A 24,237-nucleotide genomic window follows, 5' to 3' on the forward strand; every position below is an offset into this window, starting at 1 on the left:
GGCAGACTCTAAAGCCTGTGCTCTTTCTGATTAAATAATGATGATGATAGCTGATGTTCATTGAGTATGTAGTATGGACGGGACACAGACATCCCAAGGTGGTCTGGGGCCATTATCCACAAGCTCAGTTTCCTGTCTTTAGACCCAGCCAGCACCTCTGTAAATGGCTGCAGCAAACACCCATGTGGTGTTACCACTGTTCTCTTCTCCCACAAGCCTCGGGAGGTCCATTCTCACATTTCTCCTGTTTTCAGTTGGAGCTGGGGCACAGCATGTTAGGTGACCTGCCCACAGTTCTGTGGCTGGTAAATGGTGGACCTGAGATTTGAACCCAAGCAGTCTGGCTTCCCAGCCCAAGCCTTTAATCTCTGAGCTGTCCTGCCTTGCATGGAGGTGGGCCTTCCTATGGCCTTGTAAACAGGCATTTGGTTTGGTTCTCCAATTCCCGGTGCGATGGTTGTGGTGGGAGTTCTGTACCATAAGCTCAAGTTTGCCCGAAGACGTGCAACTGTTTTAAAGATTGAGAGGGAAAATAAAATGTTTTTGTGTGTGTGTGTTTTGTTTTTTGGTTTTGTTTGTATGTGTGGGTTTTTTGGTTTGTTTTTTGTTTTTTGTTTTTTACTGGAGTACCCAAGCAGTTGACTCCCAGTAAATGACAAAAGAGCAAAAACCAGCCAGAGTCTTTGTCCCTCGTGCAGGGTCATGCTCCAAGGGGAACGAGTGTAAAGTAGGAGCTAGAATACCTCAGTTCTGTCAGATGAGCTGTGTGACTTTGAATAAGTTGTTTAACCTGTCTGAACATCGCTTTTCTCATCTGTAAAATGAGACGGTGTTAATGCTAGTCTGGGAAACTCATAGTGTTATTGTGAGGACCAAATAAGATGTTAGAAAAGTTTGATAACTCTACGGTCCTAGCTAAATATAGTGTATGATTTTGGTCTTCCAAGAGTTTCTTTAAAAAATTCTGATGTAATGGTTCCCAACAGTCCCATTGGTCATGGTGAGTTACTGGTTTTGCTGCTGTGTGGATAAAGTCACCTGGAGGTGGTGGTGGTGGTGGGGGGCGGTTTGAGCCCAGTCCCAGGTATGCCATCTCTAAGGCCACGTCCCTCTCTCTCTAATCCCTGAGTTTGGGAATCATTTTAGCAGTTGGACTATTATGATGCCTCAGAGCTTAAGTTAAGCAGCATAAGTTTCTTTTTCTCAGACCTCAGAAAAAATTAAAATGGGGAATATCTGGTAACACACTGGTTGTTAATGAAAATGCGGATAGTCCCAGCTTGTGGAAACTGTGTGAGAAGTTTTAATCTAATTTCTGTAAAGGAAACAGTGACGACATGTACAACGAATTTCCTCTATGCCAATGGGATTGAGTGTTTGTTGACTCATTTTATAGACAAAACAAGCCTTGAATCAGTTTTTGGCTGGTTGCATTTCGTGTTTGTGTGATTTTTCGCTTTACAGAGAACAGATTGCTCTCCCCTTTTCCTTTGTGTTAGGGCACGTTTTTCTAAAGCGTTCATCAATTCACAGTTCCTCTGTGGTTCCGCTGGAACGGAGCGCCTGGGCCCAGTGCCCCAAGTCCTCGTTCCTTTCCTGGTGCCCCCGGTGAAGCCCATTCTGGGCTCAGCCTCCAGAGTCTTGGTTGAAAAGATTTGGGCTTTAGTCACCAGGGGCTTTATCCTAGGTTAAAGTAAGGGCAAAAAAAACCTTACTCCAAAGTTCTATGTAAACAGTAATCAACCCCCAAGTTGTCCTCGTTTTGCAGGAAACTGTTGATTGTTTGCTCGCTGCTTGTGTGGTCTGCCACTTCTCCCCAGCCTGTACTGTGATTTTCAGAGTCACAAGGACGGCCAAAGAATGGAAGACTGCAGCAGAATCTGGCCTTTAAGAGGATTAAAGCTCTCTTACTGTCAGAGAGATAAGACAGTTGATAAATAGTGTAGCATCTATAAAACATTTCCCCTGAAATCTTTTTTTTAAACTTATTAAAAAGTTAACACGGGGGAAAAGTTGACACAGGGAGCTAAGAATTTCGCAGGGGCACACAAGCATAGTTGGGCGTCGCATTAAATGCAGAGCAGCTTCCCATTCTGCTCGAGTTCATTGTGGACCTCTCTCCGTGAAAGGTACACAGGCTGCAGAGATGAGCATGCGCCTGTGCTGAGCAGCTGTGTTAGCGGGGTGACGCCGTGCCAGCTAGTCCCCTTCCCACCGGAGTCATCGGTGTAGAATTAAGAAAATCTGCACTGGCCAGCCCGGGGGCATGTCACATTGCTAATATGTGAAGATGTTCTGAAGACGTAAAAGTAGTATTTTGTGTCCTCGTCTGTGTGCTCAGGTGTGAACTGCCCTCCTCTCCTTCAAGATGTAAAAGACTCTTCCCAAAGCAATTTGGAAAATGGGATGGTTGAGGCTCTAATGTGTTGTTGTGGAATGAGTTTCACAGAGATTGCATTTTCCCAACAGGATCATAACCTAGATACAGAAAAAACCTGGTGACTCTGGTGTAGTCATCTCTGTTGAAACAGGAAGGTCCCTGGGGACAATTAACTCATCACCCTGTTTTTAAAGCTTCGCCCCAGGAATAAAGAGCCCACAGCCCCCTCGGTAGAGGGTTCCTGGTTTTAATCTCTCTCTTCCCTAAGAAGTTCACTAGTACTGCTCTCCAAATTCTCCTTGGAATTCCAAAGCCCGTATCTCTTCTAGAAGGACAACTTTTGGTTGGCATTTTCCCCACACTCATTCAATACTTCGAGATGACCCTTCTCATTCTTCTCTGAGAAAATTAATCTGGACTCCTGCCACCTTTCTTTATAATTTGTAGGACTCATATCGCTTTGATTAGTTTGGGTGATTTTTCTCTGGATACACTGCCTCTTCTCATTAGAAGAAAAATTAATCAGCTATTAAGTGGTGATGATGCCCTTGGCACTTACCTAGGCATTGTGGGATATGAAAAAAAATACACGGGGCGTCTCACCTCAAATGGCTCCTGGGAGAGGCTACAGGGGGTGGTGGAAGGGCTACTGTGTTGAGAATCAGGAGACCCCACTGCTCATCCATACCTACCACTCATGGCTGGGAGACCTTGTGCAGGTCACTTCCCCTTGATGGGCCTCATTGATCAAGCAAAGAGGACAAAAAAAGCTTTGAGTTCAGTTCAGAAAGCAAGACTCAGAGGCTAATTGGGGAGCTGGAATTACTCTCAAGAATAGCAGAGCATTAAGAGATGTGCAACTTAGTATCTGTCATAGGAGTTCAGGAAAAGGAGAAGTGAGTTTGGGAATGAGGCTTCTTGAATTTGAGACAGCAATCTCTGGCCCAAATCACTGCATTCTGGGGACAGAGTCCCAGTTGTCCCACAGGTGGCAGTAATGAGCCCCAGGCAACAGCAGGAGTTGCTCTGGCTTCATCCCAGTCTGGGAGTCCGGCCTGTTGAGGGAGCCTGCAAAAGTCTGCAGTGTGGCCAAGCCCCAAGGCCATGGTGCCAAGGCCAGCCGGCTGTGTACGCTGGATAATACTAAGTTCTTCTCCCTTTCCTCTGACCCATCCCAGCACATTCTCCTCATCCAGGGCTTCTCCTCTCTGTGCCTATCTCTGACAAGGCTTGCCTCCGCTAACTCCTTACTTCCTTATGCCTCATTACCATCTCAAGGCTTTGTGACAGGATCCAAGAGGAGCAGAGTCACTTCTCCTCTTGGACTTTAGGGAATCCGTTGCCTTGCAACACTCTCTGGGCCCTCCTCTCCTTGGTCATTTTGTGTAGTCACCAGGGGTGGTCAGTCATGCTTGCTCTTAGAATGCTTCTCTGTTTCTGGAGCTACTGGGCTTCCCTAAGCCTCCTTCTAGTCCTCGTTCCTTGTGTCCAGACACACACAAGTTAAAACCTGATTAAACTTAAGGCACAGGTGTATTACCTACTGGGAGCAGAAACCGACCGTGTAAGTTGACATGGGCCAAAGCTGTTTCGTTTGAATAGAAACATCATCTTGCATTTTGAAAAGCTAATACAGGATAAGAGCTGCCAATCTCCACGTGAAGAACAAAGTGGGAATTTGCTTCCTTAGGAACACGACGTGTATTTCTACAACAGGCTGACCAGTGGCAGCACTTGCTTTGCTCCTGCTTGTGAGGAGAAGCCACCAGGGGTCTCTTCGGTCTGTCTTCAGATGAAGTCTGGGATATATCTGTTCCTCAGATACTTTGTCATCTCAGGGAGTAGAGGTTTAGCCTTTATTCTAGTCTGTTGCTGAAAATATCCTTCTTTGTAGTGTCTCAGCTCTGTGTACATACATTCTTACCCTAAGAATCCAATATACCTAATTTAAAGCAAATTCTTTAAAACAACTACTAAAAATGTTTATTTCTTCTTGAATTGCCATAAAATCTTGGAAGAGCGTCTCTTCATATTCAATTCATCTTTGCATTCCACAGTCAGTTCCAGCTGGTCAGGGACCATTTCAGTCAGTGGTGGTTCCTAAGGGGACCCTTTAGAGACAGCCATCTGCACCCGCCCCGGTCCACGCAAGACAGACACTCATTCTTGTGAGCTCTGGGGAATGCTCTCGGGACTTGGGTTTACTCATTTGTGAAATGAAATACTTGGGTTCTGGGGTCCCCAGAGCCTCGTGTTCCGGGTTTCTGTGCTGTAGTTAAATGCTCTTCCCATGTGAGTACCATGTGGACTTCTGGGAGTCAGCTTCCAGGACTGGACCCTCATAAATGCTTTCTTTAGGGCTGGTAACAGCAGTGCTTTTAGTTGTGGTCTTTGTAGGTCTTCGTACTTTATGAGCTCACCGAGTTCGTCTCAGATACTTTGCAAAAAGTTGCAGATTTTTCATTTCTAGGTGTGTAGTGCAATGAAACCTTTCTTATAAACCAACAATAAAAAATACAGTCCATCACAATGATGATAGTAATTATGGCTGACTTTTACCAGGCTCCAGGTACTGCTCAAAGCCTGCTTTACACGCGGGAACTCATTTAACCCTTTCAGCACTCAGCGTCTGTGATTAGGGGCAGGGATGCTGCAGAACAAGTCCCTGCCTTCGTGTAATTTACATTCCACTGCGGGGGGAGAGAGAGGCGGCAAATCACAGGAATGCAGTTTTATAAGTACATTGGATGAAAGTCCTTGCTGTGGAGAAAAAGTAGGGAAGAGAGCTAGATAGTGCTGGGAGGGGCTGCAGTTTTTAATAGTCAGGGAAGGCCTCCTGAGCAGGTGACACTGAGGAAGATGTGAGGGAGGGAACCAGACTGGGAAGCCCAAGGTGAGTGCGTGCCTGGAGGAAGAAAGATGTGGCTGGAGCAGCGTGAGTGATCACTGGGGACAGGATAGGATCAAATGTGCTGGAGGCATTTCACAGTTGGAGATGTCCTGAGAGATCTTTTAGCCCTAACCCTTCTCCTTTTTCAACCCCCCTCTTCTTCTCTCTCATTTATTAAATGAGGACAGTGAGGCCCAGACAAATCAGGTGACATCCTGAAGGTCACCGGTAGCAGACCAGGACAAGATCCCAGGGTTTCAGGGTTCCTAGTTCCACCTACACCCTCCCACACCTAGCTCCTGAGAGCTTACAGGGAATTAAGCCCGCCTCCACTATGCCGTGCTCCTCCATCCTTGCTCTGGGATGAAGGGTAGATTCAGTCGATTCTCGTTGTTTGCGGTGGCTCGATAACGTTCCATAAGGTGCTGCCAACACTGAATTAGCAAATACTGAAGCACTGCTCCTAAGGGAAATACAGGGTCAGGTTCCTGGAAGCCTCTGGCCACAACATTTTCATCAAGCTATCAATACATCACCTTATTTTATGTGTGTTGCTGTTTAAAGACACCGTATTTAATATATATTGTTGATTCATTAACGTTGAGCTCACAGCCAACGGCACGGTAACTCATGCCTGAACGAAGCTTCTCTAACACGTTTTCTCCATAAGGCTGTGAGGCAGCCTTCTTGCCCTTAGGAACACCGGGCAGCAATTCAGCACTTCACTTGGGGGCCATTTTTAATACCAAAATCCCCAACAAAAAGCACCAAAGTGCAAAAAATGAGGTGCTAAGTAGATCCCGAAAAGGACACTTGTTTACAGTATGAGAACTGAAATAAGAAGGCAGAGAGTTGCCTCGTTCAACCTCAGCTGGGAACGTTCACATCAAGCATCTCAGATTTTTGCCACTGTTGACCTGTCGAAGAGTGATCAGAAAAGTGCTCGAGTGTTGGTTTGGGGGTTATAGATAAATTTTAGCAAGTAGCTGAATTTGCAGATATGGAATCCACCAATAGTGAGGATTGACTGTATTGGTGCTTGAGCTGTTCAGAGGAAGGACTTTCTTCAAGACCCAAGTGGCGTCATTCTTAGTGGAATCATCTGCTGGGCACGTTTTAGAGTGGAGGGTCAAATTAGTTCTGAACTGCCTCAGATACTGCCTCCTGACTCTGCTTTTGCCTAACTGTTGTTAAGAATACTATTCTGTTTATTCGAGTATTGCATTTTCCAGATTGCAAGTAGACTTGTTAGTAGTTGAGACTGGATATGTAACTTCCCCCTCTCGCCAGTGTCCCAGCTTTGACTGTTCTCTGCTTCCCCAGGTCCCCAGCCCCCAGCCCGATGGGTACAGGCTGTGTCCTAACTTCAGACTCTCTCTGCTCCTTTCTTTGGACCAGCATCTCCTCTCGAGCTCACATGGCCCTCTTGCTTTCCCGAGCAAAATAAAATGGCCTAATTTATGTGCAGAACTTGGGTATTCATTACAGTTTTACTCTAGGCTTACTCTGCAAATAACATTTCTCAACTTTACAGCAGCAGAAATACAATCTATAGTGTAAATCAGCCATGCGGACCATACAACTTGCCATGCAGTCTTTTCCAAGGCTCCCGTAGGGGAAACTAAAATACCATCACACTTCCAGAGAGTAGGAACGGTTCCCCAGGAGTGAAGACATCTGCTGCGTGTGTGCAGGAACAGAAGCGGATCCCGCCATCCCAGCTTCTTGGCCTGGACTTGCACAGCTCTTACTCAGGCTCTGAGAGTGTGGGCTGTGAATGTGATGTTTGCTGCCACAGATTCAGCTTTTGTTGGCATTCGAGTGTCTCCAGCAGCAGAAGTTCCCTTTTCTGTAACACGTTCACTGTGCTACCAGGAGAAGTTTCTGTGGTTACTGTGAGATCATGATTCTTGGAGATGCTTCGTGGTAACTCTGAGCTGTCCTGGGCCTTGGGCTGCAGTGAGTTGGGGCCATTGGGGGGTGGGGGTGCGGGGCATTCATGATTGGGAGTTTGGTTAGGGGAGTTTGACAGGTGTCCTAGTTGGACATGCCAGGTGTCAGGCTTTAGAAGTCCCTGTTGTGTTTCCACCCTCCCCCACTTCATAAGAGAGCCACCATTTCACATCATAGAAGAAATAGTCTTTTGCGGAAGCTTTTGAATTTTTGAACAGTTAAACAAAGTATTGAGTTGTTTACTTGTTTCTTAGTGCTTGGATAAGTGCAGGAACGGTCCAGATCATACTCTCCAAAGGCTCAGTGGGCCTGTGCCGTGTCTGGAGGATCCCAACTAATGAGTGGGTCCTTGTAGCATGAACACCTTTGTGGTCTGAAGCTCAGAGTCAGGGTCGGGACAGTGGGACATCATGACAATGAGTTGTCTAGATCCCTCTGGCACCTAGAGAGGACATCAGCACAAAGGTCCGCTTGGTGGCTCAGCTCCAGGACAGGACTGGGTTCCGCTTAGTGCCCAGGGTGTCGATCAGGAACCAACTAGAAGCTGAGATAGAAGGACTGCAAACACAGCACGCACTCAGGTCATTCCTTGGTCCAGGTGTCCCAGGATCCTTGAAGGCTCCAATCTGCAGGCCTCTGTCAAGGCCCCAGCAGCTAGTGAAGATGGAGCTCTGGATAAGCCTCATCAAGATTGGATTGGGCACTGGGCAGGGATTAGCCCTCTGGAAGGACTGGCCCTCCCGTCTTACAGCGGAGATATTTGGAGGCACATGATAGCCCCTGACCCTAGCCCTCATTACCGTCTAAATGGATATTTTTATATAACTTTTCTATCACTAGGCATGGCCTTGATCAGGATTTGTTGATAATTTAGAGTTAATCATAATAGCAGCTAACACACTGAATGCTTACCATGTACCATTTCTGAGCACATTAGATGTACGATACCATTTATTGCTCCTAGTGTTCCTTAGGATGTAAGTACTACCATTGTCTCCATTTTACAGATTAGAAAGCTGAGGCACAGGGCAGATCAGTAACTTGCCCTGCGTCACTCAGGAATTAAGTGGGCAGCAGGGATTCACACCTGGTACTCTGGCTTCAAAGTCTAGGTACATATATTTTTCTGTAGTAAAAATGGCTATACCAGGCTCTCTGCAAGGGCGGGGTTCTCCCTGCAAGGATGCAGGGACTGAGGATGATTAACCTGCCGTGGGCACAGCCAGAGAGCAGTGGTCCAGGATTCCCACCCCGATCTGGTCCACTCTTGCCATAGCACCTCAGTCAGTCTTCTTTTGACAAATATTGAGCATGTAGCATGTGCCGGGCCCTCTTTTGGGTGGTGGGCGTTTAGAGGTCCACAGCACAGGCCTGATCTCGAGGACTTCTTGGGATTGAGTATTCCTGGTTATAGAACAACTAACGTAGAATAAAGAATAGTTGGATCAAGACTAGGCCTAGGATCCATCTGGTCCTCAGCTGTGTCACTTTGCTGACCTTCACCGAGCTGGTTTCCTCTTCTGTAAAATCAAGATAATAATCCACCTTAAGGATTAAACCTCAGGTCAAATTCTAGCTGCTGCTTATTTACTGTGTGATCTTGGGCAATTCCGCTAAGTTCTCTCCAAACCTCAGTTTCTCATGTATAAAATAAGAAACCCTGCTTGTAGGGTTGTGAGAACGTGGGCTACATGTTGTAAAGCATGTGTAGCGTTAGATTCAGCACAGAGTAAAGACTCGAAAAATGGTCACTGCTAGAAAGGTGATGATGATTATATGTGAAGATGTCTAATGCGATATACCTGCAAGTTTATGTTTAAATGTGCACAGACACATAATTTGTTCTGTGACCTTCTGGATACATGGGGCCAAGGCTCTTGGTTGAACCCTCCTCCACTCAACTTTTCCATTGATAAAAATAGGCCTCATAATGCCAGCCTGGTTCCTGGGCAGGAAATGACTAATGCAATTATCTGTTTATGTACTAAATCACAACCCGGAGGTCTGTCTCTGGCACCAGCGATGAATCTCCCAGGGTCCTGGCCATTAAGATGTTGAAGCGGGCTCCTCTGCTTGCCTCTTTGCTCATCAGCCTGCAGTGGGCTGGGCTGGTTATTAAAAACTGGAGTGGATTTCCTCCAGAGAATGAATCCTCTTGTTAGCGAACCTGAGCATCCGCTCAGACTTACATTTCTCTCTGTAAGTTAATAAGTTGACATTCAGGTTTTTACTTTTAAATATATATAAATTATTCATGGTGTGGTGAGGATTTACCCTACTCAGCAGATTAATGGGAGTCGCTGTGGAGCAGGCATCGTAAATGATTTGTCATTGCCATGAACCACTGGACTTTCCCTAAGGGCAGAAAGCCTTTCGTTTAAGAGACGGAGCAGGACTCTGGCTGAGGAAGCCCAGAGGCCTCAGCCCCACTCTGAGCTGCCCCTGGGCCCATCCCACGGGTTGTCCCTGAACTTAAGAACCCTCAGCCTTCCCAGAACACAGTGGGAACCGCAGTGCTATGGCCTGTAGGGATAAGAGCACAGGAAACAGGCATTTGATTGCAGGTGTATTTCCTTCACCTCCATGGGGACATCTGCCTCCAGTGATCTGTTACCAAGAGTTGGGGGTTGAGGAGGGTGGCATGGAGAGAGCCAAGGAAGGATGGAAGGAAGGAAAGACAGGTGATGGCGCCCCCTGGTGGACAGTGTGTGAGGGCACCCAGGCCGCCTCAGGGCTAGTTAGTGCCTGGGGTGGAGGCTCTGATATACCTCTGAGAAGTCTCAGGGCCAGCCTGGAGCAAGAAATCTAGACCTAGGGGACTTCGAGGTACTCATTCCATATCCAGGCGGTATTTTCTTCTCCTCAGGGTGCTTCTGGCCTTGAATTCTCTGGGCCTCTTTAGAATGGGACCAGGTCTCCCTGACCTCTGGTGTCAGCCTGGCCTAGCTGTGAAGTACCTAAGATGAGGGGAGGGGTTGTGCACGCATGTCACACGAGTGATTGTAGGTCCTCTCTGAGGTCCCCAGGGGTAGCATGAGGTATGCCTGCCCTCTCTCTCTCTCCTTTAGGAATACCAGCATCGTTGCCGCTCCGAGGAGGCAGTGTGGCTTGGTGACAGGAGTTTATCAGCACATAAACTTGGTTTGAATGCCAGCTCCACCATATGCTAGCTGGTCCCCTTAAGTTTATACACCACTGTATTAGTCTGCTCAGGCTGCCGTAACAAAATAGCACAGATTGGGTGGCTTAAATGACAGAATTTTTTTCTCACAGTTCTGGAGGCTGGAAGTGCAACATCAAGGTGTTGATAGGTTTGGTTTCTTCCATGGCCTCTGTCCTTGGCTTGCAGATGGCCATCTTCTTGCTGTGTCCTCACTTGGTCTTTTCTCTGTGTTCACGCATCCCTGATGTCTCTTTCTCTTCTTATAAGAACTCTAGGCCTATTGGATTAGGCCCCGATCCTTATGACCTCATTTAACCTTACTTTAAAGGCCCTGTCTCCAGATAACAGCCATGCTGGGGGTTAGGACATCAACATATGAATTCTGAAGGGACACAGTTCAGTCCGTAAAAACCACCCTGTGCCTCAGTTTCCTCATCTGTAAAATAAGAATAGTAATAACATCTATCTCTTATGTTGCCATATGGATTAAGGAAGTTGATTAAATATGTAAAAGAAAGTATCTGGCGTATACATACCTGTCCCCTGTTCCTGGCATAGGAGTCCTAAAACCCTTATAGTTTCCTAATTGATAGGAGCATCTTTTGTTCTAATATTTGGTCTTTGACCTCGTTTCCCAACACAGGGTTCCTAAATCCCTTGGAATTTCCTGTGTGGTAGCAGTGTCTTTTGTTCTAATGATTGATCCTTGGTGGGCTCCTGGATGGAAACTGGTCACCAGAATGACCAAGCCGTGATTAGAAGCTTGGAATTTTCAGCCCCATTCTCTAGAGAGGAGAGAGGGGCTAGAAATGGAGTTAATGACCCATCATGCCTGTGTGATAAAGCCTGCATAAAAATCCCAAAAAGTACGTGGTTCGGAGAGCTTCTGAGCTGGTGGACATGGGGAGGTGCTGGGAGAGCAATGTGTCCAGAAGCTGCATCCTCCTCCCCACATAGCTTGCCCTCTTCCGTCTGGGTGTTCCTGAATTACAGCCTTTTATAATAAACCAGTGATCTAGTAAATAAAATGTTTGCCCCGGTTCTGTGAGGCACTCTAGAAAATTAATTGAACCCAAAGAGGAGGTCGTGGGAACCTCTGATCTATATAGCCCATTGTCAGAAGCACAGGTGACAGCCTGGCCTTGTGATTGGCGTCTGAAGTGGGAGGACAGTCTTGTGGACTGAGCCCTTAACCTGTGGGATCTGATGCTATCTCCAGATAGTGTCAGAATTGAGTTGAATTGTAGGGACACCAGCAGGTGTTGTAGAGAATTGCTTGGTGTGGGGAAAAGCCTACCCACATTTGGTGACCAGAATGTTCTGTGTGAGGAGTAACAGAGACACACAAGACAAGTGAGCTTATCCTACTCAGCGTGTAATGTATACAGACACTCCTAATGAATGCGTGTGTGTGACACTCTTGTCTGCCACCTCAGTCTTCCCCCACTCCCACCCCCTCCTTGCCGCCACATTGACAAATGTTAGGACTAAGTATGACTGCCACAGAACCCCAAGCCAGGTTTTTCAGAATGTTTTATGAAACCTTTAACTTGCCAGGCTTCCTTTAGGAGTCTGTTTTCTCTTCTCAAAAATAAGGGGAATACCTCTTTGACTTGGTTGTGAGAATTAAACTGAATTAATCAGATAACTAATAAAGCACCTCTAACATAGGAGCTCCATAAATGGAAATTCCCTCCCTCCTCATTCTAATTCTGAAATCCCCTCTCCTAAGAGCTAGTGAGAATACATATTGACGTCATGAGTTCATTGCCACACAAAAGTGCATATCTTGTGTCTTGAATGAAAAGCCAAACACATTGATGTCATGATTTCAGTGCTGCGCAAACTGGATCTTGAATTAAAGCCTAAATCTTGGGCAGTGGCACTGTCCCACTCCCCACTGTGGCCTCCGACCATCAGCCTTTGTGCACCTCCTCCCCCCCCCCCCTCCTGCCGCTTGAGGGGACAGGAAGGAGCCCAGGCTACTGCCCACCCAGTTGGACTGTCTCATCCTTCCCAGAGAGACCTCTCAGGGAGAAAGGATGGGGAGTGTTTGTTTCCCCTGAATTAGAGTGTTCGGGAAGCAAAGACTCACCAGCGACAGTTAAATATTTAAAGTACGTGCAGAACCACGTCTCGGTCCACTCCAGTGTGACCACCCTCGCGCATTCTCTCCAGCACATCGATGGTTCAAACCTCGGTTCCTGTAAATCTCAGAGTGATTGCTTTTCTCAGTGTGTGGTGGCGAGTCAGCGAGCGCCTTCTATACAGCAGAGGGAGCAGTTGAGGAACAGCCATTGCAGGCAGGGGCTGACTCGGGAAAGACACCGAGAGGGAGAAATAAAGACGCGTCTGCTTTGAAAGAATCCTTCCATTTTCATTTAAGGATTTAAAATCACTGAAGCCTTTAACCTCGGAAACCTGCATGGCTCCACGTGGCGCGTGAGGGAAGATTGAAAGCACTGCTTCTTAACTGTGAAACATCTTCCCCCTTCTTGTGCTAAATAACTTAGCTTTGAGTCCCTATAATTGTGCATGCTATGAGGCATTTCCCAAATATAGGAAACACTGTGGGAATTCCTGCCCCCTGACCTTGCAAGTTTCCAGAGCATTTGCTAGGGATGGAGCCTATTATTTACTAGAGACAGAGGTGACCCAGCTGGGAACCAGCCTCTGTGAACCGACCAGCCGGTAGTGGGGCGAGTAGACAGGCGAGGAGATGGATGTCATAGACAGTGCTTCAATTATAGATCAGTCCTTAGTGCCTGGCACCTTGTGAGCATGCCGTGGATGTGAGCTGTAATTATGACTGTCCTCTGTGTGGAAGAGCCCGTCAGCATAGAATGTTAGCATAGGGTGTACTTTTCCAGTAGGGTTGTCTTGTTCTAAAAAATAGGAAGGGAAGAGAATTAAGTAAATGGCACTAGTGGGCCCAGGGCCCCAAGGGGCCAAGCATCTTGTTTTCTGCCCGAATGCTCACTGTGTTGCCCACAGTTGAAGAGAAACAGCAGGAACAGCAGAAGCCGTCATTGAGGTCAGTTTAGAAATGCTCCTGGGTCCCCCTCGCTGCCGAGGTCGTTGCCACGCTGAGAAATTAATCAGCCTGATTCCTTGCTTCAGCCGCATGGAGAACTGGGTCACGCTCCACTCCGGAGTCCCCAGACACCTCTCCGGCAGAGCCCACTGAGATGCTGGATTTGGAAAGCATTGCACTGTTTCAAAGAAAAGCAATAGCAAATAAAGTCTAATTTTATTTCAAATTGCGTCCATCACAACAATGACGTATGTTCTTACACGTAATGACCACAAATACCGATTTACTGAAGACTTCCCTGTTATGGAGACAACGTCCAAGGGGAAGATTTTGAACCTTGAAAAGCCTATGCATTTTTAGAACAGACTCTGGGAAAGTCGTTTGAGGTCACAGCCCTTTGCGTCCTGGCTGCTTTATTTCTCAGTGAAATCTGGACGGGTCAGAAGACTGGCCTCTGGGAAGAAATCAGTCCGTGCTATCTGGTACTGGCAGTCACTGGGAAGTGACAGGGAGAGAGCTGTTCTTAACTCTCAGGGAAATGTCCCAGAATGCTGGATCTCAAAGGCAACGAACGTACCCTAAGTGGCTCTGTTATTCTAGCCACCAATATGAAATAAAAAAGGATGCTATCACTGATCACGTGTGGGCTATATGATTATTAAAAGGTCCTTCTTCCTAGTCACATGTAGCAAGAATACATGCTTTGTTTCCACCTGACCCCAAGAACACGGGTATAAAAGGTCCCCACAGAGCAGTTCTGCGTGACTCAGACAGCAGGCAGATCACCACTCCTTAGGATCCAGGTGAGACAGGCTCGAATCCCAGCCCCAAATCCTCTGGAAGTCCGTGCGTCCTCCCCACAGCTCTGCCCATTCCCTGGGGCTTATGTTTGTCTTGGAATGACTTCCTATCTCCACTCTGAGGCTTTTGCCTGTTACTTCTTCTCTGCCCAGCACTTCCCAAGGGGCGGGTACACCCTTCTCTTTAACTCCCCTGAAACGTCCACCATCTCTTTGTCATAGGCTTTTGCTGGAGCATCAAGGGCAATATCGAGGGGGCTTACGTTGAATGAAAAACAGTCACTGGTTTTATAAACTGGGTATAGGACTTCCCTCGTCCTTAGAAGTCATTCAGACACACCTGCCTTCAGAGGTTGTGCTCCCCCAGAGGTTGTGCTGCCCTCAGAGGTTGTGTTCCCAGAGGTTGTGCAGCCTCTTCGTGTTCCCCCTTTTACCCTCTCATACCCATTTCTTCTGTTCTCCCCTAAATTCTGGATCATTTAACTATTTTCCTGATTCTCTTCTCAAAAAAGAACTCTGATGCCAACTAGAAAGCTTTTTCTACCCTCAATGCATGTACCATAATTGACGTCTCGGTGAGTGAGTACTCTGGTAGCCAACCTCCTTGGAATTCTTTTAAAGTACTTCATATTCTCAGAGCCTTTGGAAAGCTCGTGAAAGCTTTGGACCTTCTTTCCATAATATGTGAACCTGCACACAATTGGCATATATTTTCAGGAGGTTTAGAATTTCCTGGAGCCCATTCATGGATCTCCCAGGTCCTCAGCTGGCCCTGTGTCTCGCCCTGCCCCCAGCCACCCAAGGTGCATCCTTAGGGACGCGGGATCACTAGTTGGAGAAACAAAACAGGATTGACTGGCTGGCTCTTGGCAGCCTGCCCTAATCCTGGTGCATTTGGCAGGGATCAGATACCTTGGGAAAACAGTGGCCAGCTTTTCTCAACCATCTCCTTTGGGCCAGGCCCTATAAAGGTACTTGGCATAAACCCTCATATTTAATCATGCCAGTACCTGGGAGGTCTGTACCATTATCCTCACTATAGCAGGTGAGGAAACTGAGGCTCACCAAGATTAAGTAACTTGGCCTGGATCACATGGCTAATAAGTGGCCAACCTGGAATTTGATCCCAGGTCAGTGACTTGAAGACCTGGGTCCTAAGACACTATGCTCACTTCCTCTCCCCAGCACACCGTTGTACTTTATGCATCTTGGTTCCTGTCAATGGAGCTGTGTGACCTTTGGTGTCACAGCCAAATGAATATGCCTTTCCAGTTTTTTGAAATACTACTCAGAGCAGAGCGTTTGGTCTGTTTGGTTCATTGATGTATCTCCAGTGCCTGGCATATAGTAGGATTCAGTAGATATTTGTTAAATGTATGAACCCATCCATCCTACAAGGCTCAGCTCGGCAGCACATCCTTCAGGAAGCTGTCCATACTCTCTCTGAGTTAAATACTCCTCCTTCCATGAGCAACCGCCGTGCACGGTGCCTCTGTGTCCTGTTATTTCATGTTGCTGTGCTGCAGATTCCCACTTCACATCTGCTCCGTTACAAGTTCTCAAGAGTGGAGCTGTGTCTGACCCATTTCTCGATGTCTCCAGGAACTCATAGGCACCTAATAAATGTTTATTGACTTGAATGCACAGTTGTTATTGTGCTGCAGGGTAATTAGGCTGAAATGGTAAGTAATTCCTATAAATGAGTGTTAATTAGGATTACATTTGTAACACTAGACCAAATTGTAACTTATCTCTATGAACTTTTTGTTGTTGTTTTTGTTAAACTTTATTTTGACACTATTTTTGAACTATTATTTTAAACATTGGACTTTTTTCTTTTCTTTTCTTTTCTTTTTGCTGAGGAAGATTATCCCTGAGCTAACATCTGTGCCAGTCTTCCTCTACTTTATATATGGGACGCCACTACAGAATGGCTGATGACTGGTATAAGTCCACACCCAGAATCCAAGCCTGCAAACCCGGGCCGCTGGAGCAGAGTGTGCCAAACTTAACCACTATACCACAGGGCCGGTCCCTTTTTTAGTTTTTTAATATCTTTAATTTAGTGTTGCTGTGGATTCAAGGATCGTTTACCTTTTTGTCATTATCCCTCAGTGGTTATAGAGCACCCACTGTGTTCTGGGCATTGAAGGTGCAGCTTCGTGGACAGTAACTCATTTAAGCCCCATCTTTGCTGCTGTGCACCGAGGCGGGCCCATCTCTGGATGGGGGCGAGGCTTATGCCCCGCTCTCTAGTAACTCCACTTCCCTCATCTGATCTCCCCGTGTCCCATCCTTGTCCTACCTTATGGTGCGGGGACGAGGACCCCCAGTTTTCTGCCAGCATGCTCTCATCTTTCTCGCCCTCCTGAAAGCTCAGGGGGAGGAAAAGTGGAGGGCCTGTGGGAAAACAAAGAATGAAAAGAGAGTCTCCTGGAGCCAGAGAGAAGAGAAGAAAGTGGACATTTGCCGAGGGCCTACGACGTGCCCGCTGCTTTCCCTTCCTCCTTTCCTCTGGATCTCCTGGAAGCTCTGGGAGCCTAGTAGTTGTATCATTTTTTAACTGAGTAAACTTAGATTTGTGGTGGCTGAGCACCACTGATGTGAGTATCAGAATTTGAACCCAGCACCATCTGGCCACAGAACCCGAGGCTTTGCCCTGTTCTGTCCCTCTACGCATGATTGGGACGTCTGTCTCTGTTAATACAGGACTCACAGAAAGAGAGGTTGGAGCAGGATGTGTGTTTCCAACCTAGATATGACAACTTGATTCCAGTGTGGGGGGAAGAGAGAACAGGTGGGAGAGAAGGAGGCCTCAGGCCGAGAGCTGTGTCCCTTCTAAGGCGGCTGTGACCCCATCCCCTTCAGTGCCCGTGATAACCAACAACAGCAACAGGAGCAGCAAACTCTATCCAGTTGATCCTCCCAACATGTGGCAGGCTGTTGTGAGACAGCTGTTTTTAGTATCCACATTTTACAGATGAGGAAGCTGAGGCTCTGAGAGGTGAACTAACTTGCCCAAATAGTAAGTGGCAGTCCTGGTATTTCAACCCAGAGTTCACTTTCAGGACCAGTCTGAGGAAAGCATGACTGTGGGGCCATCTGTCTACAGCAGTGGTTCTCAAAGTGTGGTCCCCAGACCAGCAACGGCAGCATCCCCTGGGAGCTTGTCGGAAATGCAGATTCATGGGTCCTACCCAGACGGACTGAATGAGAGACTCTGGGGATGGGGTCTAGTTTTCTGTGTTTTAACAAAGCCTTCCAGGTGGTGCATTCACATGTAGTATGATCCACACATCTCCTTCACATGTTAGCTTTGGCTGAAATCTGTTAGACCAGAGAAATCTTTGAGATCCACACATAGAAAAGAGTTAAAATTTATCAGTCATCTAGTAAACACTTATTGGGTTTTTACTATACGCCAGGCGCTATGCTAAGCACTTTGCCTGCATCCTCTCATTTAGTCCTCACAGCTATAAAGCTTAGGTAGTTATTATTCCCATTTTACAGATGAAGAAACTGAGACTCTTAGAGACCTGAAGTGACTTGCCCAAAGTCACCAGCTGTTAAGTAGCAAAGTTGCAACTTGAATCCAGATCCATCTGGTGACAGTTCATACTCTGAATCCTTACTCATTTTTGCCCTCTTGCTAAAAAGCTGTTAAAGTATGAACATCAGTTAAAGTGCAAGTTGGGTTTTCTTTTTCCAAAAATTGAGAAAGTACTTTAAAAGTCAGATTGATTAATTTTTTATTAAAGTTTTTTTTGAGGAGGATTAGCCCTGAGCTAACTACTGCCAATCCTGTTTTTTGCTGAGGAAGACTGGTCCTGATCTAACATCCATGCCCATCTTCCTCTACTTTACACGTGGGACGCCTACCACAGCATGGCTTTTGCCAAGCAGTGCCATGTCCACACCTGGAATCCGAACCGGTGAACCCCAAGCCACCAAGAAGCGGAACGTGTGCACTTAACCACTGCACCACCGGGACAGCCCCTATTAAATATTTTGATTGAATATTGTGAGCTCTCCCCATACTCTGAAACAAATGTTTATTCCCAGAGCTGACTACATTAAGCATCGTTTTTTCCTGAGATTAAGGAAAAGTGGTGGTGGTTATAAGCCTTCCTGGCCACACGGGGGCAGTACCAAACAGTGCAGGTTGCTCTTTGCCGCTTGGTTCTTTGGGAGGAGGCCGAGCTCGCCGCCTGATAGAGCTGGGTTATTCCCCGTACACTCAGTTATTCCCCGTGCACCTGTTACCTCTTACTTTGGCCACGTAGACTGGTGGTGAAGGTTTTCAGATCAGAAACTAAATTACAACAACAGCAGGACTGCACAAGAAAAATTGCTTACGTTCATTGTAATAATATAGTCAGAGGTCCTGCTTTTTTTTATCAGCAGGACAAACAGTATACAGTGGGTCCTCTGTATCCACAGATTCTGCATCTCTGGATTCAATCAGCCTTGAATCCAAAGGACTATGATGGTCACATCTGTACTGAACGTCTACAGGCTTTTTTTCTTGTCATTGTTCCCTAAATAACACAGTATAACAACTGTTTACCTACAATTTACATTGCATTAGGTATTACAAGTAGAGATGATTTAAAGTATACAGGAGGATGTGCGTAGGTTATATGCAAATACTACCCATTTTATAAAAGGGACTTGAGCATCATGGATTTTGGTATCTGCGGGGGTCCTGGAACCAATCCCCGTTCGACAGGAGGGACGACTATACTTAATATACTGTCGTGGGGTTGAGAGATTCCCATTTCTCAGTCAAAAAAGATGCCCTTGATTTTTAGTGAGCTTGTTGAGTTTGAAATCCATGCATTCTTGGAATCGAGAGACAAAAAGCAGCCAGTATTCTTTTTTACCTTCCTTGTTGTTAATAAATTCTTTTGAGTATTCGCAGATTTTAGGATTTGGCAGTAGGCAACTAGAGGAAGTGGGAAAATGTGTTCCTGGCTTCTAGTTTGAAGGGCATATGACCATGCATCCCATACTAATACTGTTGTCTTAGGTTCACACCCACCAGCCTCACCAAGATGCTCTACCATTAGCAGCTTCTGTTGATCTTGAACCCCATTTCCACTTGGACGTATCTCACTATCCTTGATCCAAGCTTCAATTTCCATGCTAGAGGCTGAATACACTGGAATTTTGACTAGAGCGACTATGATAATTTATTATCTAAACCGGAACACTTTTGAGAGTAAAAAGAGTTGCTCTTAATAATTTTGCCAGAACAACGAACAAACCAGAGCTATCCTGGGGACAATTGGAACATGTGCTCACGCTAATTACAAATCTTCTGCTTCTTTCATTTTCCCCCTTTGATGATTCCAGTTAAGATTTATGTGGCACTGTGTTCATTTTCTCTTTCATTCAACAAATGCTCATTGAGTGTTTTCTATGTGCTGGGCTCTTTACCTGTATTATATTGTTCTCTCCTCTGAGGTAACTATTGTTGTTATTCCCATTTTCACAAATGAAAAAACAAAGTTGAGACTTTGTAAATTGCTTGCCCAAGATCACAGTGCTGGTAAGTCAGAGCTCAGATTCGAATCCAGGCCATACGTACTCTTGAGCCATATATACTCAAAGTTATTGACGTCGCCTACTGTGTTCTTGAGCCTTCTTTATGCCTGGCCCCATCCGACACTGTCCTGCCAGTAAAACCTCAGTCATATAGCAGTGTTTAAGAGTGGGAGCCCAGAAGTCAGACTGTCTGGGTTTGAATCCTGAGTGCTTACTAGCCTTGTGCTTCGCTCACTTTCCTCATCTGTAACATGGGTGCAGTAACTTTGTTTCAACCTCAAAGGCTTGAGGTAAGGAGTGAATGAGTTAATACCTTTGACATTGGAACAATGCCTCGTTTGCTATATTGAATGATACAACCATGCTGTGCTTATTTCCTGCTATTTATGTAGGTTGGGGTTGTATAAACGTTCTCCAAATCAAGAGAGTTTCTGTTTCTTTTCGAGGCAGGAGGGGGCTGCTGGAGATGGTAGATAACAGCATCAAAATGGCAGGCCAGAGGTGGGTGGTGGCATTGTGATTCTACTGACTAAGGACCATGATGGGAAGCAACGAGGGAGGGAGGTGAGTGAGCTACTCCTTGGAGGAAGTGGAAAAGGGGTGCTCGTGGGGGCAGAGACCCGGGAAGTTGCGCGTCTTATTAAAACGGGGAACATGTGCTGTGGTGTGCACCTGTGACATACCTGACGTGTCCACCTGGACAATCTCGGTCTGGTCTGGGGCTGAGGAAGCAGAGCTGCAGAAGGGCCAGGCAGACCAGCTAAGAAACGTCCCAGCTGCTGCCCAGAGGCCGGCCCTCAGGTGCTCACAAGCCGGCCCCTGTGCCCGTGGGCATCCTCTTCTCCTTGGAGCAGTTTCACTGCTACAGATGCACACTGAGGGCATCTCCCAGAGCCTTTCCTCAGGACGCAGGGTCCTGAGTAGCTCTGCGCTTGTCTCAGGGATGACCTTCTCTTTTTGGTTTGTCTGTAAAAGGCACCGTCTGCACCGTCACACACGGCAGCTGTCCCGCTCCAGGTGGTCACAGTACTTCCCTCTAGGACGTGAGCATCCGCATCCTTTCACCTAAATAGATTGTCTTTGGTATTTTGGTGGTTTTTCCCCTGAGAAAGTATAATTAGCCACTCAGGAAGGAGGCATCCAGTCTGGGCCTGGGGGCTGAGGAGGGGAAAGTTGAACTAGCTGAATGTGCTCACTGTGGGATAGTTGGCTGCATTTTTTCATTTTATTGGGAAGTTTACCTTTGGAAACTTTGTAAGACACTCTTTGGGCGCCAGCCTGTTGGCTCCCGTGGAAGTGTGACCCCTTGTCTTCCCCTCCTGTCCTGGGAAAGTGGTCTCGACCTGCTGTGCAGGTTGAGGGGGACCCCGGGCCACAGAGAGGGGTGATGGACCCGGGCTGCAGGGTGGGCTGAGGGACCTCAGTTGCGGCAGTCTGCGACTCTGGCGATGACCAGCAAGGTGGATGCTGTAGCCGAATTGCCCTCACGTGTCCCATGAATTTCTTTCTTTGTACATCTTTGGATTTTTTACTTGTTACAATACACATATAGTACTCGTTATATATTTTTTAAAAAATTGAATATCTGAACTTTTTTTTTTTTTAAAGATTTTATTTTTTCCTTTTTCTCACCAAAGCCCCCCGGTACATAGTTGTATATTCTTCGTTGTGGGTCCTTCTAGTTGTGGCATGTGGGACGCCGCCTCAGCGTGGTTTGGCAAGCAGTGCCATGTCCACGCCCAGGATTCGAACCAACGAAACACTGGGCCTCCTGCAGCGGAGCACGCGAACTTAACCACTCGGCCACGGGGCCAGCCCCTTGAATATCTGAACTTTGAAAAGGAAGACAAGGAGCATGATCTCAAAATATCTCTAAATGATAAAAGAAGAAATGGAATTTGTGCTTTAAGTTATCTCACAAGGCCCTGGTTCTGCAGGCTTTTTGAGGTAGATGCTATCGGACCTGAGACCTATTGTCGTGAAAGCATGAAAGCACACTTTATCCCATTTTCCTTCATTTCTGGGTATTAGAGAATACATTTTGCTTTATTGTTATTAGAAACAAGTACCTAACATGTATTTAATTCATTCTGTTTCCTATTGTCTTTTTCAAGGTGCTCAATGAGTAACAGACCTTATGGGGGTTGTGTTTCTTACTATAAAAAAAAATCTGCCTTATAATAAATAAAGGAGCTTAGGAATTTTTATACCCAACAGCCCCATAATTCTACTTCTAGTAATCTATTCTAAGAAAAGATCTGAACACACACACAAAGTTAGGCAAGAAGATATTTATCACTACGTTCTTTTTTCTTTCTTCTTCTCTCCAAAGCCCCCCGGTACATAGTTGTACATTCTAGTTGCAGATCCTTCTAGTTGTGCTATGTGGGACGCTGCCTCAGCGTGGCCTGACGAGCAGTGCCGTGTCCACGCCCGGGATCCAAACTGGTGAAACCCTGGGCTACTGAAGCGGAGCGTGCTAGCTTAACCACTCGGCCACAGAGCCAGCCCCTTATCGCTACTTTTTTTTAATAGCAAAATGTAGTTACAATTTAACTTCCAACAATGGTGGGTTAGATGATTGAACATTATGTAGCAATTAAAGATACATTAAGCATACCTTGCAGAGGATTTTAGGGTAATTTGATAGAGATTGACCTGTGACCAGTGAGTAATTTCCTGCTCTCTGCCTCTGTCTTCTAGTGTTTTGCTGTGCGCTCTCTGGGCTGGGTGGAGATGGCAGAGGAGGACCTCGCCCCTGGTAAAAGTAGTGTTGCGGTCAACAACTGCATCCGGCAGCTTTCCTACTGCAAAAATGACATCCGAGATACGGTCGGCATTTGGGGAGAGGTAAGTAACAGGTGGAAATAAGTAACGGCAGGCTTATTTAGGTTCCGCTCTGGTTCCTGAAATCCCAGACCTCCGGGAGACGCGATGGGGAAGGCATGGAAGGTATTTAGCAGTTGCTTCTTCCCGTGAAGCCAGGTAGTGTAGGCACGGTGATGTGTCTCTGAGCACTGCCAGGTCCCAGTGAGGACCGAGGCCCTGGGAGAGACCATCTCTCAATGTCTAAGTGACAAGGTCTAACCTGGTATCCTCCAGGGATTCATGGATGGACTTTAGGGCCCAGAAACCCCCTAAAATTGGATGTGCCCATATCTAAGAGCAGTTTCCTAGGAAGAAGACCCACGCTTCTCTCAAAGTATCTTCTCAAAGGGGAATGTGTGAACCCCACATACACAGAAAAATTTTGATGCCCCTGCTCTAAAAGTTGACACATTATCCTTTTTAACACAGTCTTCACTTATAATCTGAAAATTGACATTATACGTGAGTTTTGGAATCGTTACGTATACTTTCTCACTCTGATCGAAGTAAATTTGTTTTGAATTTAGTTGAGATGATTTCAGAAGGGAAAGTAATAAGTAAAACTGCCAAATTTGTATAACAGTCCTATGAAACAGGAAAAGCCGTATTCCTGCCATGCTCTGAGACCGTAGAACAAGCCTGGGGAGCGTCCTGGAACGGCGGTGGCTGTGTGAGTCTGCCCCCATGCTCCACCCCCAGTTAACAGAGCATTGGTAGCGGAAGTCTGCTTTTGGGTTGGGCCGTTTGGAGCTCCAGTCACATTTTAGCCTAGCAGCACTGCCATCATGGGAGGAAGCATTCCTTGGTGGAGTCTGTCTGTGGAATGGGGCTGAGTTGCATTGCCAAGCAGACTTTTAGATCCTGGACGTGGGGGAAGAGGCGAAAGAAGGTTCTCCTATCCAAGAAAAGGATGCTTTTGTGGTATTTGCCTTTACCATCCTTTCACTGCAATACCTCCCACTTCCCACCCAAATACCCAAGCCTCTCTTTCCCACCAAATTATCCACCTGCCTTCAGTCAAAATGCTATTCTGTCAAAGGAACAAATCTCAGCTAGGATTTAGAAGGAAGGTTGGCATAATTTATACTAACATGTGACAGACTGATGAATCCCACCAGATATTTGCCATTTTATAGGAGCTTAGTAAGATTCTAAAGGAATCTCCAATTGGCAGGATTCCAGCAGGAGAGAGCGCTCTGGATGGGGATGTGGGAGGCAGCCATGCCTGAAAATCTGCCGTGCCTTCCCCCCCAACCCACCTAGGCCATTCTTATTTTTCTCAGTTCTTTCCTCTCCTTCTGAAACAATAAATTCATCAGGCAGTGTTTCTAGTTCGTTGTGTATAAAGTACAGCTCAGCGCTTAGGGTTATGAGCTGTGACTTTTTGCCATGCCTCGCCACACACAGCACGACTCCTTAAATGTTTGTTGAATGGCTGACTGGAAATAAAATCATGACTTTCAGATGAGTGTTTCATCTTTAGATAACATCTGCATAAGCACTGGCTGTTTTGGTAACAAAAACCAATTAGCAGGACTTTACACTGGTCAACCAGAAGCTGCTGTGTGCTGATGAGAAAACTGAAGGGGTCTATGTGGGAAG

The 24,237-nt window shown here is 46.5% G+C and overlaps 1 protein-coding gene across 14 annotated transcripts in view; it reads left to right on the top strand.

Moving 5' to 3' along the window:
* Nucleotides 1–24,237, top strand: part of APBB2 (amyloid beta precursor protein binding family B member 2) — a 361,605-nt gene that overhangs the window by 264,932 nt on the left and 72,436 nt on the right. For all 14 annotated transcript variants that reach the window (XM_070505982.1, XM_070505981.1, XM_044767731.2 and 11 more), the window contains one exon: nucleotides 22,471–22,617. In XM_070505982.1, the coding sequence (XP_070362083.1) occupies nucleotides 22,471–22,617 (147 nt within the window). The remainder of the gene's footprint in view (nucleotides 1–22,470; nucleotides 22,618–24,237) is intronic.

Source organism: Equus asinus, chromosome 3 (assembly GCF_041296235.1).
Source record: "Equus asinus isolate D_3611 breed Donkey chromosome 3, EquAss-T2T_v2, whole genome shotgun sequence".
In the NCBI taxonomy this organism is placed as follows: domain Eukaryota; kingdom Metazoa; phylum Chordata; class Mammalia; order Perissodactyla; family Equidae; genus Equus; species Equus asinus.